The 19,251-nt window shown below is 39.0% G+C and overlaps 1 protein-coding gene across 1 annotated transcript; it reads right to left on the minus strand.

Annotated features, from left to right (window-relative positions):
- Positions 1 to 247: 247 nt before the first annotated feature.
- On the minus strand, positions 248 to 15,347 carry CD83 (CD83 molecule). The gene is made up of 5 exons (XM_030552483.1): positions 15,074 to 15,347; positions 14,807 to 14,937; positions 4,512 to 4,743; positions 4,265 to 4,368; positions 248 to 2,091 (listed from the first exon to the last, which is right to left on the minus strand). Exons 1-5 carry the CDS (start codon positions 15,114 to 15,116, stop codon positions 1,918 to 1,920), a joined length of 684 nt encoding a protein of 227 aa, XP_030408343.1. The 5' UTR covers positions 15,117 to 15,347; the 3' UTR covers positions 248 to 1,917.
- Positions 15,348 to 19,251: the final 3,904 nt, after the last annotated feature.

Raw genomic sequence — 19,251 nt, forward strand, 5'->3', positions numbered from 1 at the left:
AGGGGTGATGCATTTCTCTATTAGCAACAGAACAGGTTTAATTTACCTAAAATTGAATTCTGAGGAGTAAATAAATATTTGTAACCACTTGGAAATACACAAAATAATCAGTTACACACACACACGCGCGCGCGCACACACACACACACACACACACGGTCAGGCATCTTAATTTGTTAACTGTATCAGATGTAAAATAAACCACAATTTCTATGGAGCAGTTTATTTACAATACAGGGCACACAGGAATACAAGTAGGTAGCTTACCTCTGAATTTAATTTCACTTACAGGACATGTATTTATATGTAAAATTGATTACATAAAAGCAAATGCATGGTGGTAATCTAGCACGCACCAAATAAATAACATAGTCAGTCCTGCACACCCACAGTCCTTCCGGCCAACAACTGGACAGAATTCCCTTTAAACTCAATTGGTGCAGAACTTTAATTGGCCAAAAGGGGCATTGTTGAGTGATGCCATGTGCTTTCCTCCCATCAAACCTTCAATACAGTCAAAGGAAAGTCTTTACACAATTTAGAATTACAATCCCTTTTTAAAATTATACTACATCAATTAGCTTTTATAATTATATAATCCAATTTTTATGCAATTATTTTAATGGTGTTGTTAAATGATTGCAAATCTACCCTGTTATGCTCCTCATTTCACAGATTCGAACCTCAAGCACAAACTTCTAGAATCCCTCTAAACTGTATTCTTACCTGAACTTGCATGCAGGCAAGCTAGTGAGGGAAGTTCTGACCTCTCAGATTCCATCAATTTAGGTCTGGAACATCCCTTGCTCTCTTTGGTTCAAGGTGACCGGTCTTCTTTCCCTAGAGATACCTGAACTTAGCTTTCCTCACATCCTCATTTTATATACTCAGTATACACCATGAGCTGCCAAAGTAGCCGCTCAGTTACTCCATCTCCTCTCCTATCTCTTGGCTTTCTCAGTATATTCCAAGGGCAGGTTTAAAACCCCCCACAAATGACTGATTTTACAAGCCACAGGCCTTATTTGTGCTAGTGTAATTCCACTGATTTAAACCAGAGATAAATTCAATCTCATGTATTTTATAAAACCAAAGAAGAATCCATCTGTTTATAAGTCTTTTGAATAGCACATGCTTCTTCACTGATGTGGTAGGTTTAAAAAGCATAATCAATTTGTAGCAGTGTATATATATAAATGTTCCCTGAAGTAAAGGTGCTCTTGGGAAATCATTGACGGGCCTCTTGTTTATCTGCACTCCTTGCATTAATGGAAGGGTCTGCATACTAGGGAAAGATTTCCAGGATGTTGTCTATCTCTCTTTCCATCAATCACTCTGAGATTAACCAATAAAATAAAAATAAATCTGGTTGGATTTAGTGAATCTCCAGGCTGTTATGTGTCCATACTTCTCAATCATGGTAGCGAATGCCGTCAAAAACAAGAGCTCACCGTCCGGAGGAGAGTGAAGCCTATATGCTTAGCTTTCTGAAAAACTGTACTGCAGCAGCAGTAGTGCGTGACTGTTAAAAGAACTGAGATATTAGTTCAGTCAATAACTTAATCCCCTAAATCAGCACCATCAAATCCTCTCTGTAACCTACTTTTCAGATGGTAGAAATAGCCTCTCTCAGAACAAGATGGGTATAATGGATTGAAATGGAGCACGTGCCAACATTATTGTAGCCTTGTAACAAAGCTGTAGGGCAGCACTGGTATTTTTTAGTCACCTTAAATTCAACAGCTACTGTACTGTATGAAGATACTCTTTGAAGACTTGTCCAGCAGAAGCAGGTATCTGACAGATTACCCAAGCTATCAGGCTACCCTGAAGAGGCAGTATGTTAGCTTTTATTTCCTCTCTATGTTGCCCAACCATCCATCTTCATGACGTGTTTATTAATGAGCCCCCAGTTTCTTAAACTATATCAGCTTGGCCAGAACTCAGACTAGGTCCATTTTTGCAAGTGCTGTTATTGCCTAAACGCTGGATAATATTCTTTTCTTGCGCGCTGACAAGGATAAGTGTGTGTTTCTGTTCTCTTCTGTGTTTATGATAACCTGGAAGCATGTTCTCTTTTTTTAGGCACGTCTAAAAAAGCAAAGAAAAGGATCATTTGATGTTAATTTGCTCTTTTTTAAATACATTTTTAAAGTAAGGAATATACATTAAAATTACTGTTAAGAGTTTGCTCAGTGCTAACCACAATTAATTGGAAGACCTTTTCTATTCATTTCTCACCAAACTTGCCCTCCAATAAAAGGAAAATTTTCAACTGTCTTGCTTACCCACTCATCTGAAGTATCACATAGTAAGAAGACCTAGTTACCACAGGGAAACTGAGAACCTTATTTTAAACTTACAGGCTTTGGTCAAAATGGGTCTCAGTTTGGTAATCTTTTTGAAAAGTGACAATCAAGTGTTGGATCACAAATCTGTTTTCACGTGACTTGTATGCCCGTTAAAGTCTGAAATATCTTCATCAAATTGTGAAGTGTAAATCTTATTAAAGTCCCAATCCTGCCATTGAGTTCAATGGCTGTTAAGCGCTCAGGAATAATGAGGCTTATAAGAATTTAACAGACATATTAAATAGTAAAGTTCTTTGCTGAGGTTAAGGCAATATTAAACATTGATGAAAGCTGATTTAGAGTCACTGACATTGGGCTCCCATACTAGTAGAGTGTTGCAAGTAATTTTTCATCAGGATGGTCACCTCCAGCATAAAGTTCATTTTTTTTAAATCACAAAACTTCAACTGCAAATAAAATTTACAGTTGTTATATGTGGAAGGAGAGATTCTTTACAACCAGCATGAGCCACATTAGACACATTGAACAAAATGGGAGCATCTTTTTTTAATGAGTGATATACTTGCTTTCATACTTTCATCTTAGCAAATTTCTACAAGATTTAGCTTGTCAAACTTTATGCTGAACAGCACAAATTACTGGCAGAAATTGTCAATCTAAAAAACAGGCAGACATGAGTTTAATTGCTCCCTGAAGATATATGAAAAGCTACTTTTAGCTGCAGCTAATTCTCCAATCAGATAGCATTTATGATTTGTGTCACCGAACATGATGACAATACCAATAAAATTTAGCCAAGAAAACTTTAAAAGTGAATGGAGGAGGGCTTGGGGTTTTTAGTAAAACACACCAAAACTCTCATGTAAGATTCCCAAAGGGGTGGGGGGAATAGAACCATTATTGAAAAATCTAATTAGCGCTTAAAACTTGAGGGACTTGCCACCTCTGGGTGATGAACTATAAACTTCCTGTTTTTTCTGCCATAGGGAATGGTTTCACTAATAACACAAATAATGTTTCATCCCATTCCTGTCTAGCTGGCTTCTAACATGCCTACCCTCTCCACATCCCCATAACCATCTGACAGTTAAGTGTGCAAAGAAAAATATATTTCACTCTCACTCTTTCCTCCTGATAGTAAGAACCAAAGTTTACACTGCATAGTACTCTTGTGCTTTTCAGGTTTGAGCTTTTTTTGATGTGGTGTTTTTGTTTTTTGTCTGGGGTGGTACTACATGTGGTAGTGCTGTGTACAGCCTGGTCAAGAAGTGGGTTTTCTATTTCACTTTCAAAGAGCTGTAATTCAGGGTCAATGATTTTATTATCTTTGGTATATAATATTACATTCTTCTATATTGCTTTGCATCTAGTGATCTCAAAATGCTTTACAGACATATAATGGCAAATACTAAGATTCACAGCATCCCTCTGAAGTAATCATCCCCATTTTACAGATAAGGAAACTGAGGCAAAAATCTCAAGGATTTCAGTGAGGAAGTATCAGGATCTCAGTGTGCAGGTTGGACAATATGCAGTCCATCAGACTGGGGAACATAATAAATGGAGCAGATATCCTGTAGGTCTGTACCTCATTCTTGGACAAATTCTATTTCCAGTTGCCACATTGTGTTTTGTGAGAACATCCATTGAAGTTAATGGCCTTTCTCTGAATGTATACTTGGCATAACTGGGAGCAGAAATGAATGCTTTGGTGTTCCAGAAGGACAGTATGTAGTGAGTCAAATGGGTGTATGGAGTGAATAAATACTTTAAGTTTTGAGGACTCAATCATCCATTCTTTGTGCACCCAAATCTCTCAGTGACTTTCATAGAAGATTTGGGCATACAAGGAATTCAGAATTTGGCCATAAACTAGATATGGAAACCAGCTTCCATTGGTAAACTAAATATTTTGAGACAGCAAAGGCAAACATGTAGAAAACATTACTTACACAGGTAAAAAAGATGAGCAGCAAGTAAAAAATCCCAAGGCAGGACAGCAATAAAAGTTCCGCTCTGTATTTTTTAAATTTTTCATCTAATCGTTCACTACAACCTGAAATATAAAATAAATGAGGTGTTTTAGAGAGGTATTGGTACCTCTGTTCACCTTGAAGTAAAGCATATCTTGAAATGGTCTTTAATCAGTTCACTAATTTGCCATATCAAACATGAAGAAGTCAAATGACTCTACCATACCTGTTACTTTTAATATGATTGAGCCACTTTGGTTGTGTTTTCCAGCTGGTGCCCACAAGATGCACCCATATGTCCCACTGTTGTGGCTAGTAGTATTTGTGATTTTCAAGGAATATGAGGTGTCACTGGAGAGCTGCAAGGATCCATTAAGTTCTTTTGGATAGTAATATTCCACACCATTCTCAAGGTTCTTCCGTATCATCTCTGCCAGTTCTTCACCATTTCCAACAATCTAGAAAACACCAACATATTTTATTGATAAAGCTACAGTGAGCATAGTCTGCTGGCTTTCCTCAATTTTAGGGGAATGATATTTTATACAAACACAAGCTTTGTTTAAAAAAGAAAATGCACAATATAGTTGAAGAGAAAAAATTCCAGGATGATGGTGTAATATTTTCTGCCTGCAAATGAAGTGATCCTGCCCATCATGAGTTTTATCTGCATTTCTAGTGGTTAAGAATATGTATTCGTGCAAACACACAAACATGCAACATGGTTTCTTAATCTATCTAATCTGGATATATATCTAGTGGAACTACAGTACAATAGAAAGCTGTGGAATAAATTCACTCCCTAGGAAGCTAAGAGAGACCCTAGTAGAGTTCCATAGAGGAGGAGGAGAGGGCTGTTGCAGCCAGTCTTCCTTGTGCTAGGGAGTTGTAAGAGCTCCGTAATAGGGGTATGGCACTGAAGGAGGCATGACCAGTGCATAAAACTCCAAATCTCAGTCCTTTTAAGTCCCCTTCTTCAGGGCTTATTATCGACAAAAGAAAGAGCAAATCAACTGAAAAACACCATGCAATAATTCCCAGGGGCCTTCCCGATTTGAACCAGCAGAAGGGAAGAAGGCACTCCCTTCCCTTAATTCGCCTTCGATTCAACTTCCCCTTCCTGTTACACTCCACCCAAGCAGCTATGCGGCAAGGAGGGCCTGTTAACCTTTTACAGGTTGCAGGGCCTTGACCTTCTCACATGGGCTTAAGCATTTAAAGGACTTTATTACTGCTAGAGCGATGTATCTGGAAATTGGGATCTATACTTCTAGTACAAGAATAAATGCAGATCTTGTGGGACTGGATCAACTTCAGTGAAATGAATGGATTTGACATGCTTCCATCAAGTATGCATTTAGTCCTAGCTCCCTAATGAAATGCAAAATTGCCCATAATGCAATACAGACAGCCACTCTGGCTGTCAATCCCTTTGCCCTAAAATACAGGTCCTACTATCATAGTATCTCGGCTACCCCATCAGGACACTCCTTTTAAAATTTTACATATAAGTTTCAGATAATTATCTAGGTTCTTATATGTCATGTTGTACAATTTCTGACAGCAAATAGTGAGTGAAAAGGTTGGATGGTCTTGTTATTAAGGCACAGGACTGGGAATCAGGAGATAGGATGCTTTATTCTTTTCTCATGCTGTTGTAATTTAGGAGTACCACCACTGAAGTCAATAGCATTATGCTAACTGAAAGCTGATGCAAATGAGAACTAAACAAGGCTCATGAGTTCTGGTCTTGGCCTGACACTAACTTCCTGTATGACTATAGGCAAATGACTTTGCCATTCCATGTCTCATTTCTTCCATCTGTAAAATGGAGATAATCATGCTTCCCTACTTCACAGGGGTGTTGTGAGGTGGGATTCTCTTTTAACTCTAAAGTTCTTTGAGATGGTCTGGCGTAAAGCATGACTACAAAACTCCAGAATAGTAGAAATATCACTCTAGAAAGACAGATGAGTAAGATGATTTCAGTTTACATTCACCAAAGCACCCTGAGTATGTCTACACTGCACACGCTAAACCCAGGCCCTGACTTAGATTTGAGCCCAAACCTCCCTTCTGTCCACGCACAAATCAGACTGACTTGGGTGAGCAAACAGTCAGCAGGGTTCTAGGACCCATGTCCTAGCGGGGTGGATCAGTGTCCATGTCCTGCTGAGACTTGCATCCAAGCCTCGTTATTTTGCAGCATGGATGCAGGTCAAGCCACAAACCTGTGTCAGAAGGTCTGCACAATGCGGTATGTGAAACCTGGTCCAGCACCTGTCAGCTCAGATTTATGCCATATGGATGGTCAAGCGCAGGTTTGGAAATACTGAGTCTACAAACCTGGTCTCAAGGACCAGGTTTAGTGTGAAGTGTAAATATACCCTCTGTATGGTCTGTACATACATAATATACTTTTTTTTAAATAACAGATAGCTTCACCACCTACAGTTCCTCCCTCATTTATTGAAACTCTGATAGTGTTGTTTTATCCAAACCTCGAAATGTTGGGAGAAAGGAATATACACGTAAATGACTCCGGTCTTGACCCATCTCTACTTTACAATTATTATTTTTGTACTTCCTTTATTTCCATGAGGTCTCCTTTTCAACACAGGAAAATACAGTTCTCAGTGTCACTCACACTTGAGGGTACAGCATACCAGCCACGCTACATGTTTTAGGCTACAGGGACATCTGGTGGTAGTTTTAGAGCCTTTGCATAAAAAGACATCACATTCATCAGTGTATTTCATCAGCGATTCTTTTTTTTTCTTCAGCGGCTTTAACTAAATAATTTCTCTTTGCAGTCTTCATTTTATATATGTGGTAAAATCCTCTTTAATTGTAAAAAACATCTGAATGAATTTAAGGATTTGAATAGTCTCTCTGCATAGCCCATAGTCATTAAAAATAAAATCAACAAAATATTCAGTCAGGCAGCACTCATGTTGTCTCTAAAACATGTCTACATGTTACCACTAACTTATTTTTCCCAAACCTAATTAAAGTCACCAAAATGCTATGTCATCATTTTGCCTCCTCCCATGATACTTAGCAAACTTTTGCTAGACAGAACATTTAACAGATCAGGTTGAACTGAAACACAAATCTAGGCAAAAAACATTTTGTGCTGATTAAAGAGGAAAGGACAGGATGGTTTGTACGTGTGTGGATTGCAGCCACTGACAGTGTCCTGAATCAACATCCACTGACCGTGTGTAGAATTAATTAGATATACCGCATGTCATACACCTTATGCTGTGCAGTTGTGGCATCACACATTAATCCAATGCAATTCATGCCAAATTTTATCCAGGTGATGCCACAACTGCACAGCATAAGGTGTATGACATGCGGTATATCTAATTAATTCTACACACGGTCAGTGGATGTTGATTCAGGACACTGTCAGTGGCTGCAATCCACACACGTACAAACCATCCTGTCCTTTCCTCTTTAATCAGCACAAAATGTTTTTTGCCTAGATTTGTGTTTCAGTTCAACCCCATGTTGTAGAGCTACCACTGTTGATAGAGCTACATAGTGTTCAATGTTCTTGATAAGCACTTAGGATCATGAAAGAGAACTGGGCTTTACCTATACCACTTTTTCTTGTAATTCCTATAACAGGTTTTAGAACCAAAAGGCACATTATGAATCATGCTGGAACCTGTAGAAATATATAATGTTGAACTTATTTACTCATTAGCAGCTGGCTGCTGAGAATTACTGAAGCAAGAATTTTGCTGGGAAACAGGGACCTGCAGGCAATGTTCTGCCTGTCTGCTTAAACTAACCCATTAAAAAATTAAACAACAAAATAATTTTAAGTTTATTTTTTGTCATATTTACTTTGGCCTGGGGGCAACTTTTCTGACAGGCTTCCGACTTTTCAGACCCACTCAGGCAGCTTGCTCTTTGTTGTTGTTCATTACCTTGATGGCAATAAGGAAAAACACACTACTTTAAAAGCTGGGGTAAGAGGCAATCAACGCATGGGGATTCACCCATGAACCTGTGTGCATTTTTTCCAAATTCTAGTCCTAACAAAATATAATTGAATGCCCACTTTCCTTTTTTACAAGTGGGGAAATAGTATGGAAGACAAAAATTGCTGAATCAACCCAATTACAACTTGAATTGAAACATGAATACAAATCAGTGGCTCATGAAAAGGAAAGGTGGTCTTTTTCTCCATATCAAACTTGATTGACTCTAGTTTTGTTTCTGCAAATCATTCTAAATCATTGGTTCCCCAGTAAATTGGATCTGGACCTGATTTCTGTACTGGGTTTCTTAGGCTCTACCTACTCTCTTAAAACCATCTTTAGATGTTCTAGACTAGATCCATTTTTTTTTCCAAATGGTTTTTCATGTAGCTGGGCACCGTTTATACCATGTTTAAGCACTGTTCAGTAAGAACTGTACTTAAACACTGTTCATAAACGTGACTGGGGAGCCAGTGTAGACAGGGCCTAAGAGCTGCAAGACTTCTTACCACTTTAAAATAATTCTCTAGGGCAAATTTTTACTCTTACACTGATGTAAATCCTTACTAATTCCATTATTTTGATGGAATTATTCAGGAGTTATACCAGTTTAACTGATAGCAAAATCTGAGCAAAATTTAAGCGAGAAAAGAAACCACAATGTAAGGAGTACTTTGCTCCAAAAAATTAGTTCCTTACAGTAATTTGTAGTTAATAGAGCTGGGTAAGTAATTTGTAATGAATAATTTACTAAATAAATGTTGTATTTTTTCTGTCTGTGAATTATCCATACAGATTGCCATGTTCTCAAATGTATACACTATTCAAATTTATTTGATGAATAATTTGTACAAATAGCTCTTGATCTGTAGTTTGTTTACAAGGTGGTGTTTGTGAATATTTGATATCCAAAATTTGTCAGTCTTGATTGAACATATAGGTTACATAATGTGTTTCTGTTCTCTGGCTGAATGAATGTAATTCTTAGAATCAGGAAGAATAATTGTGATTCTAAATTTAAAATTCACTTTCAGCAAATATTCTGTAATAGACTCTCTTTCAGCAAACCAAACAAGGTGCAGTATGGGACAAGAATTGTTCTCTAGATCACAGATAGAAAATGGGTTTTTTAGCTGTTCTTTAGAAAACAGACTATAACGTCATCTAACTTAGCGGACATTAACCATGAGTGAAATTCACCCCGTGCAGAGGGCCTGCACACAACTCCCTGTGCTTTGACAAAAACAATCAACTAAACTTAATTTTATCAAATATATTTGAAAGAAAATGGCTATTCAGTTAACATACACCCTTAAGTCTCATCAAATGGCTTTCTTTAGTAGTACTCTCCTTAAGCAAGATGGTACCTTGGCTCCTGGCTACATTAAATTGACAATATCATTTCTCTTCATCATAAAAACAGCTTTTTATTACATGCAAAATGGCATTGCTCCAAGGCTGATGTCATAATGAAGGTGGGTGTATTACTATTAACATATTGTTTTTCGGAGTGTGTAGGACCATTTGGGGAAATGGTTTCATTTAAAAATTCACTATGAATAATAAACTTGAATTTTTTGCTGTTAAATTGTTGATCTTAATATAAAAAAAAATTATGAAGTGGAATTTAGTTTCAAATGTCAAGTGTGTAGTGTCCAGTGGCCACTGCAGAACAAGCTGGAACTGAACTGAGACAACCTAGTGGATAAATGTTGGTGTGACAAAAACACCTTTGTGGTCAGTTGGCACTAACTGGGTTTCTTATGAACTTTTGCCGCAAAGACCAAGGACAGAATGAGGAAGGAATGGTTTTTCCCATTCAGTGCTTAGGCTTATTAGTGGAAGAGTAGCATATAAAATAAGATTGTTCTACTGCTACTATGCTTTACCTAATTTGAGCCAGAGTCTACCCCACAAACCCCAGCTTATTGATGGTGAGTAGTCCTTCTGATTTCAGAGTATTACTCAATGTATTGGTCACAGATTCTGGCCCATGTGTAGTCTGGTGTCAATCTAGCAAAGTTCTTAAAAACCCATTGGAGAACTCTGCCCCTGGCAGAATCTAGCTCTTAGTGAAGAGAACTATTATTTAGGGCTCTGAATGTATTACCCTTCCCTAGCACAACAGTAAATTCACTACACCCAGGCAAACTCACTCTGCCCTGGGCCTTACGATAGTGCATAGTGTATATGGGGAGGAAAGATGAAAGGATTGGATTCATCCCCCACACCCTTGTGAAACACAGGGAATTTTCCATCCCTATGTCCCAAGGGTATGCAGTACACAAAGGGCGCTGGGATAAGGAGGGGACATTGTTCTGCCCAACCCATTACACATTGTCCAGATGTGGAGAAGGTCAGGTACTCTTTGCACATGTGCCCAGCTGCTCTCCTTAGAGCGTACCCTTCTCCTCAGGCCCAACAACAACAACCCAATGTTGTGCCCAGATGGCACAACTGAGTCCTAAACTTATCTAGAAAAGTTAAGTATATTTTGTGAAAGTTAACCTCCCTCAATTCTTTTAAAAATTTCTTGGTGTTTTAAAAGATTTCCTTTTATTGGGAAGAAAAAATCCATTTTCTCTTATCTTTTTTTTCCTCCTTTACCCAGTGTAAAATATTTTTAAAAATCAAGTGAAAGTGGTTTTTTTTCTACTGCAATTATTTGAAAAAAATTGAAATTTTTCATTTAGAATTTTTCAGGGGAAAAAATAGTTTTTCAAGCAAAAAAAAAGTTTCTTGTAGTCAAAAAGGCATTTTTCCAAGATTTTGATGGAAAGTTTTTGCTAAGCTCTAATTGGGTATAAATGGGGTTAGAAACTGACCCTCTGTGTTTATGTAAAGGCCTCAGACAAAAATGAACTTAAATATGTTATCAGATATGGATTTTGGATACTTATCCAAAGCAATTTGCCTCATTTTTACATTTTACAAGAAAGAGTTAGAGTGTTAAGATTTCCCCCCAGCTAAAAAAAGCTTTTCCCCCTCTTACCAAAACTTACTTTTAGATCAGGTTTTTCCTTGCTAAAGCACAAATAAAACTGCCAAATGTCCACTAGAATTTAATTTGTATATCTTCATGTTCTGTTTAAAATTAACTGAAAGTAAAAGAATGGCTCTTAGCCCTTACAAAATGCTTCACACATTCAAATTTCTATACAAACAAGCGCCCTAGGAGGTAGGTGAATAAAGTTTTATTATCCACACTTTTGTTTTATAGATGAGACATGGAGAGATCAAAGCCACAATTTCCATAGTTTGCTCCCTAAAGTTTTAGGCACTTAAATAAAAATATCTTGATTGTACAGATGCTGAGTCCTCCGGAGGACTTGTCTGTACTTGTGGGCGGCTGAGCATCCCAGGAAGATCAGATCATCCTTATGCACGTCCCAGTTATGAGAAGTGTAGTTTCAGTAACTTACCCAACAACACCCAGCAAATCTGTGACAGAGCCAGGAATAACATCAAGGAGCTTGTGGCACTCTGCCTAGTGCTTGATCCACTAGGCCCCACTACTGTACGTATTTTTGAATAAAAACCCTTGCACTTGAGCTAACTGGCTTAGCCCTGAGCCTATGAACACTTACACACATGTCTAATTTTACACATGAGTAGATTGATTGACTTCAGCTGCCTATTCACGCATGCCAAGTTAAACGTATGTGTACTCATGTGCAGGATTGAGACTTTAGCACATTGGACTTAGCTGTAGTACTTAGTACTCCCATATTATATTTATTTGGATTTTTGCACTAGCATATTATTATATTGGCACACACTACTTTTTTAATAAGAGTTTTTTTAAGATAAAACTTGAAAACCCTGAAATTCTAAAATATCTTCTTTAAAGCAGATTATAGAAAAAACCTTAAAGTGCTCCCATAATTGTTAAGAAAAGGCACTAACGTCCCACGAGTTGTGTTATCTAAGAATTCATTCCACACAAACTGCAGAGGCACATCATCATCTTCATTTTTAAAAATCAGCAGAAGCCAAAGATTAATTGCTTGCATTTACAGCACAGTTCAAAGTGACCTTGTACAAAAGATTTAGCCTAACAGCTGTTTGAACTCTACAGTCTGAAATTTCATACTGTTTGTTGGAATGACTTTTTAATTAGCCCTTTGGGGGCCATATGTGTTGTTCATTGATTAATTCTTTGGTAGCTGTTTTTTAAATAACTGATTAATTCTACATGTGGTTGCCTAGCTGCACTCTGTCATTTGTTTGTTCTCCTTAAAGTGGTGTGGATAGTGAGAGCAACACTCAGTTAACCAAAGGAGAGAGCATACAGCGGTATTCATCAAGGGCCGGATCCTCTTTCTTTGTTCCACCAGAGGGGTACAGTGAATCAGTCCTACAGTGTTTCCTCAGAATTCTTCTCTCACAATGATGGCTCTCAATTCTGTTTTGCTGTCTGGCCCCACCAGCTCCTGCTCTGGAGAGCATGGTTCCTGCATGAGTTGTGCCTCCAGGTGCTCCACTGATCACAACTAACTCCCTGATTCTCACCCCTATGTAGGAGGGTGCCTGCCCACAGCATGGGAAGCATCACAAGTTAATAGAACCTCAGGCTGTTTTAACTTCTGATTTTCCTGTGCAGATTTGGGAGCCAGTTTGTCCACCCATTCTCTTCCACACTTAGCCTGCCTGTGTCCATTTTCTTTAAGTCCACAGACCTAAACCAGACCAAGCCCTGCAGAGATGTTTCCCTAGGGTGGGAATCAATAGAAGCATGCCACATAGTTGGAATTTCCCATTTTTACACGCTCCCAGTGCACAGAGATGAAAACGTAGAGTATTAATTGATTAATAAATATTTATATGTAAAATATTTGCTCATTCAGTCTTTAAAAGCAGATAGCAAAAAAGGATCAGGTTGCCCCTATTTCCACACTGAAACTCTCCAAACCCAGCAAGTTGAGGGCCCTTCTTGCTAAGCACTCCCTTCCACTCAGCCCAACCCCTCAGGAAAAAAACTGAAAGTAGAAAGACTTTAGATTTATTGATGGACAAGCAGAGAAATTCTGAACAATTCTGATGAACTTAGATATCTCTTTGTTATGTACTTGGGATCTAAATTAGAGGCAGAACATGTATTACAACCAGAGAACCCAATATAATAATAGCACTTACATAATAACAGAATTTATATAGCACTACGTTTTTCATGAGACGATCATCACCACGTGCTTAGCAGAACTGAGAAATTGGTAGCATTCCCTGTTTATGTGATAAGGAAACTGGACCCACAGAACCATCACACAGCTGCATGAGAAGCCACTGGATAATGTTGCCTCACTTTGTGTAACGATTTCACCTTCAAAGTGCTTTATGTACATTAGCTAATCATTCCTCATAGCACTTCTGAAAGTAGGTTGGTAAGCAGTAGTCCTATTTTCCAGGTGGAAACACTAAAGCAGGGAGGCTAATATCTCCTTTTTACAAGATTTACAGCACCATACTCTGTACTCCACCCTCTTTCAGAACAAAAATATTTAAAAGAACAGCAATAGCTAATCTAGATTTTAAAGAAAAAAATGTCAACCCCTTTTTTTGGAATCAGCCATTCTGAAGTCACAACATCACGTTTCATCCTACAAAAGAGTATAGCAAATGGGGTAATGGGGGTCCCTGCATTCCTTAAAGCACGCCCATCTCCCCAAGACCCTGGAATGCCCCTCCCACCCCACATATACCTCAACAACCCTCCACCAGTCTCTACTAACCTCACAACCACCCTGAAATACCTCCTGCTCAGCGTCACTGGTCACAGCCCCCAATATCCCAGCCCTTCACCCCACAGCTCCCAAACACTCTCCACTCACCCCATAGCCCACCAACAACTTGTCCCCAGTCCCTCATCCATTGCCCCTGAGACCTCTTCCTGGCCATTCACTAGTGCCACCCACTCACTGCTCTGCTCCCATCCCAGGCTAGGGTGGCTCCTCCCAGTCCTGGTCACCCAACTCTGCTCACTCCCATCATCCACCCTGCACTCACGTGGCTGTGCACCCCTCAGGTTTGGCCCAGCCACTCCTCCATCATGGAAGAAGCAGCTGAGCCAAATGTGAACGAGTGGTGTTGCAAGATGGTGCTGGGGGTTGCTGCACCACTCAGTTTGGGGGGTTGTTTTTTTCCAGGGGGGAGGAGAGGGGCTGAAATGGGGGCACACTGGTTAGACCAGGGCTGGAACAACATTACAGAAGCAGCCTTGTGAAGGGCAGAATGTCTAGAATAGCAGCGTGGGCATCCTCAGAACCTGGCACAGTGCAGGCTGGTGACATCTGAGAGCAGGCAAAGGACACCTAAAGGGTCATGCTCAAGCATCTGTGTGTAAATATCCTATGGCATGTGACTCAAGTCATGGCAGGCGATACCTATGCTACCTCCATGCCTCCACTGCTCTGACGGAAAGATTCTTCTCCATAAAACAGCCAAGCATTTCCTATGAGGAAAGTTAGAAGCCGGTGGGAAAGCAAAACAAAATGCACAGTCTGCATGAATCACAGTAACATTTCCTTACTTTATGCCAGGACACTGCCTCATAGGTGACTTGTGGGTCCCGAGGAGCTTCACATGGCAGCTGCGCTTCTTCTGTACACGTCACTTCAACCTCTGGAATGGCCACAGCAGTCCCACGAATGAAACACCATACTGCAAGGCACAGATACACACAAATCATCTTTAAAAAGAGAGTCCTAAATGTTCCAGTCTTCAGAAGAATTACTGCCAAAATACACCTGCTGAAATCAATGAGAAGTAAAATTAAAAATGAAAGTGTCATGTTTACCATTGCTCAGGATGACAAGCTGGGTGTAGTATGCCGAAAGCATGGCTTGCTGCTGTCTTGGATTGCTGAGGAGTGTGATTTGTTCTTTGCAGGAGGAGCTGTGTGAACAGAGGTGAAGCAGCTGCTGTTTCCAGCCCTAGGCAAACAGCTCTAGAGAACGTCAGCAAGGGAATGTCCCTGCCAAACAGTCTGAGTCTGAAGTCCCCACACATAGGGAAAATCCCTGAGTGGGAGTGTAAAGGCTCCTCCCCTTAACCCTGCTAGGGCTCCCCCACTTCCCCTTACTGTTTTTGCTGATGACGTCTCCTTTCCTGCCCCTCTCCTTAACAGGACTGAAACAGAAAAGTAAAATTACTCACTGATGACAATAGGTGTCAGCAATGAGTGCTGAATATGGTGTAATTGAAAGTGCAGCCCAGGACAAGCCACTCACTGCCTTTTCAGAAACCATAGTTAAACCCTCAGGTTACACCACCAGAGTGACTCCACAGCTCAGGCTTTAAGGACATGTCTACACAGGGAAATTTACTGTCATAATAAGACTGGTATAATTATGTTGCTGTAGTTGTATTGGTAAAATTCACCATGTGGACACTCATATTCCAGTTTTTCTGGTTTAATTTATGTCACGCTGAAAGCAACATAAACCAGAATATGGCACTCCTGTTCCAGAAAATGGGTATTCATATGGGAAATTACACCAGTACAACTACAGCAAGATAATTATACCAGTAAATTTCCCCACACAGAGAAGCTAAGATGGTTTCTATCAGAAGCCCAATTCGGACACTCCACTCTAAGTTTCTGACCAAGTTATTTCCTTACAAATTGTATAACCCCTTCTCAGGGTAGACTTTTTGGGGAAGTTTGAGATTAATCAGAAAGCATTTAAGAATCATAATGCTTTAAAAGATGCTGACATTTGTGAAAATGGTTCAGGTTCTTTTTGTCCACTCAGAACTCAAGGGATTTACCGTGAAATCTTCAAAATTGTTTTATGTGCTGATTTTCAAAAGTAACTAGTGATTTTGCATGTTTAGCACCTCTAGAAATCCAGGCTCGCTTCCCCTGTGGAAGCTAGCCCTGCTAGTGCTATTTACCATGTTTTTACTTAGTTGAATATGATATATATATATTTTCATCTCTGTGCGTTATTGCTTCTGCGAGACATTTAGTAAATATTACAAGCTTTTCTCTACCTAATCTGAACTTTTATTTTTAAATGAATAATGGGGATATGATGCCTAACCACATTCGTATTGTACAGGGAGATACATTGATGAAAAGCAATAGGTGTTGTTTAATTTAAATTATAATTTCTATTAACATTGTTTGACAGGGGAATATGTTATCCTTTCTTAACAAAATCAATTTTCATCTGGGAATTTATTTATATCTTTCTTTGAGATGTTTCTGTAAACAATCATAACATTCTTGCTAAAGGGAGAAGAGATGGAATCAGGAATGAGAGCCTTCCTTGTTGCTACTGCTGGAAAAAACATTTTCCCACTTAGCTCATGTCTACGTGAGGAAAAGGCATTGAGTTTTAAAACATGTTTTTAATTAACACATTTTAACTAACATGACATTAGTTAGTCCTTAAAGCACATTAAGTACTCCCTTAGTACTTAAAGCATATTAGCTAAAATGTTTTAAAACATGACTTGGTCCTGTCTAGACTAGGGTGTTAATTTGTGTTTAATATCAAGTTAGTTAACACATTTCAAAATATGATTTCCCCCCAGGATAGTTATGGCCTCAGACAAATCCTTCTCTCATTTCCCCCCACAAATATTTGTAAACTGTCATCCTCACAACAAAATATACAGACAGCCTGCAGGGGCCATGACAGCAACCAAGCAAGATATGGAAAAAGAAAGTGAAATTATTTGTTTTGACTGTGGGAGAGCATTCTGCTTCTAAAATTTCCCTTGCAGGGATTTTCCCTTGTGGAAACTTTGAGACTGACTGTACTTTCCAATCCTGAGCACTCTCTTATATGTACATGATTACTGATTCTGTAGCAAAAACCTACCCCTTATCTTAAGCATTCTGGTGGCTCTTGAGTTTCATTCCACTTATGTACATAGGAAGCAATCAAAGCTTAGTAGGACTAGTTTAAGTGGGAGACTACTGAGAATATTACTTCTATCAGTCTGAGATAAATAAATCCACCTCTTTGCAGGGCTATAACTAATTGCAGGAGCTGCACGGTCATATCCAAGGGTGGAAATGACTACTAATTAAAACAGAAACAAGTGTGAAAATCCAGGATGTCCTAGAGAATGCTGAAAAGGCTGGGATTTATCGAACACTGTCAGTGTTCAATAAATATTAGTATCAGTCCTTTCCCTCCTAATAAGATACTGGCTTGCTAAGATAGTAGCATGATGTATATGCCTGATAATGTGGTATGTAAATTAGATTTCATCCCTATGTCTGCCTGATAGAGACATCTCAAATTCCTTTTCAACTCCATATGGTCCCCTGCAAGACAATGACCACCCGGAAGCATAGCACTTCTTAGGCTATGGCTGTGTCTACACTGGCAATTGAATGACGAAACTTTTGTCTTTCAAAGGTGTCAATTTCCCCCCTCCCTCACCCCACAAGAGACAAAAGTTTTGCTGACTACAAGTGCCAGTGTGAATAGCATTTTGTCGGCAACGCAAACACCGCTCGTTGGGGTGGAAGTTCTTTGTCGGCAGGAAAGTCAACAAACGACGGCTACACTGCGTGACTTTTAGTGGCACAGCTGTAGCAACACAACCGTGTCGCTAAAAGTTGTGTAGTGTAGACATAGTCTTAGAAGTCAGAGAATCTTCATTTTCATCACTTCAAAGAAAGTGCACACTGGGATGAAACAAGGGTTCCATCAGAGAAGTATGACAGCACAGGTTATGTGAAATATCTGGCCAGGCAACAGTTTTCTTGTACAGGGTGGTGGTGACCGATCTGTCTACAATATTTTTGTTCGTATGTTGGCACCCTTCACATAGTATCTGAGTGCGTTTTATTCATATTTTAGGACCCCTGTGGAAGCTCCAGTTTCTGTCCTTAATAGATAAGTCTTGGCAATGGATTTAGACACCATGTTGCTGGAAGAGGGCTCATGTTTACTCTTTGCTGGGGTTAGAAAGAAGGCAGTTTAGACAATAGTTTTGTCCGTAGTCTCTTTATGTGCCAAATGAGAGTCCGCAGAATTATAAAACTCTTGAACAGGAAAGAGAAATTGTTTCTAAAGGAACAGCTCAGTGTTGTACCCCTTCCGCTGATAAAAACAGGACGGCTTTTGTTTCATGCTGCAATAGGTGACTGATTCTTAAAAATGTGTTATGTTAAATGTTAGAACACAGGCACTCTCAAGACTGTCAGTCAACTGAATGTTCCTAAGAAGCTATAGAAATCCACAACAGCTAAATTGAACAGTGTTGCTGTATTTTCTGGGGCTTTCCAGGGGTGGAGTCACTGGGCTTCCACTTAATCACAGAAGGCCCTTAAGGCTAGCCATACCAATTAGTTATAGGTTAGTGAAGGTTGCAGGGCTATAACTAATGCAGTGCATGTAGATTATTCATAATTAGTCTTGAAAGAATTAAATGTTTATGGGTTAATATCGGTAAATGTTGATTTTACCATTCATACCCAAACTGATTAATATTTCCATCAATTATCATCAAAATTAACAGATAGGGAAAGTAAGAAAAATGCTTTAGATTTGATTTAAGGATATTAACACTGTACATTTTGACTTGTCATGTTGACTTTTAATTGTTATAAAGCTTTAACTTTTTTGTATCTCTTCTACTGTCGTTAAATAATTGTCTGACCCCCTTTGTCTGACACAACTGAAAATTTAAATGGATAAAAATTGGAAAAAAGCTCTTAACCCATAATTTTGCACATCTGCAAACATTTAAATTGGGGGTTTTTTTCCTCAAAATTGTTAAAAATAAATGTTAACATTATCCTTTGAAACGATAAAACAATGAACGTTGAAATCTGCCAGGTCTAGCAATAACCTGCAGTCTGCACAAGTTTAAGGGCAAACTTCTCTTTATGCCTGTATGGCAGATGCTGATTTATATTCTGCTTCTCCACATGCATGGATAACCTATTAAATCAGTAGGAATCCATGCATGTTGAAAGAATTGAAATCTGATGTGTGGCTTGGAGAA

Source organism: Gopherus evgoodei, chromosome 2 (assembly GCF_007399415.2).
Source record: "Gopherus evgoodei ecotype Sinaloan lineage chromosome 2, rGopEvg1_v1.p, whole genome shotgun sequence".
In the NCBI taxonomy this organism is placed as follows: Eukaryota; Metazoa; Chordata; order Testudines; family Testudinidae; genus Gopherus; species Gopherus evgoodei.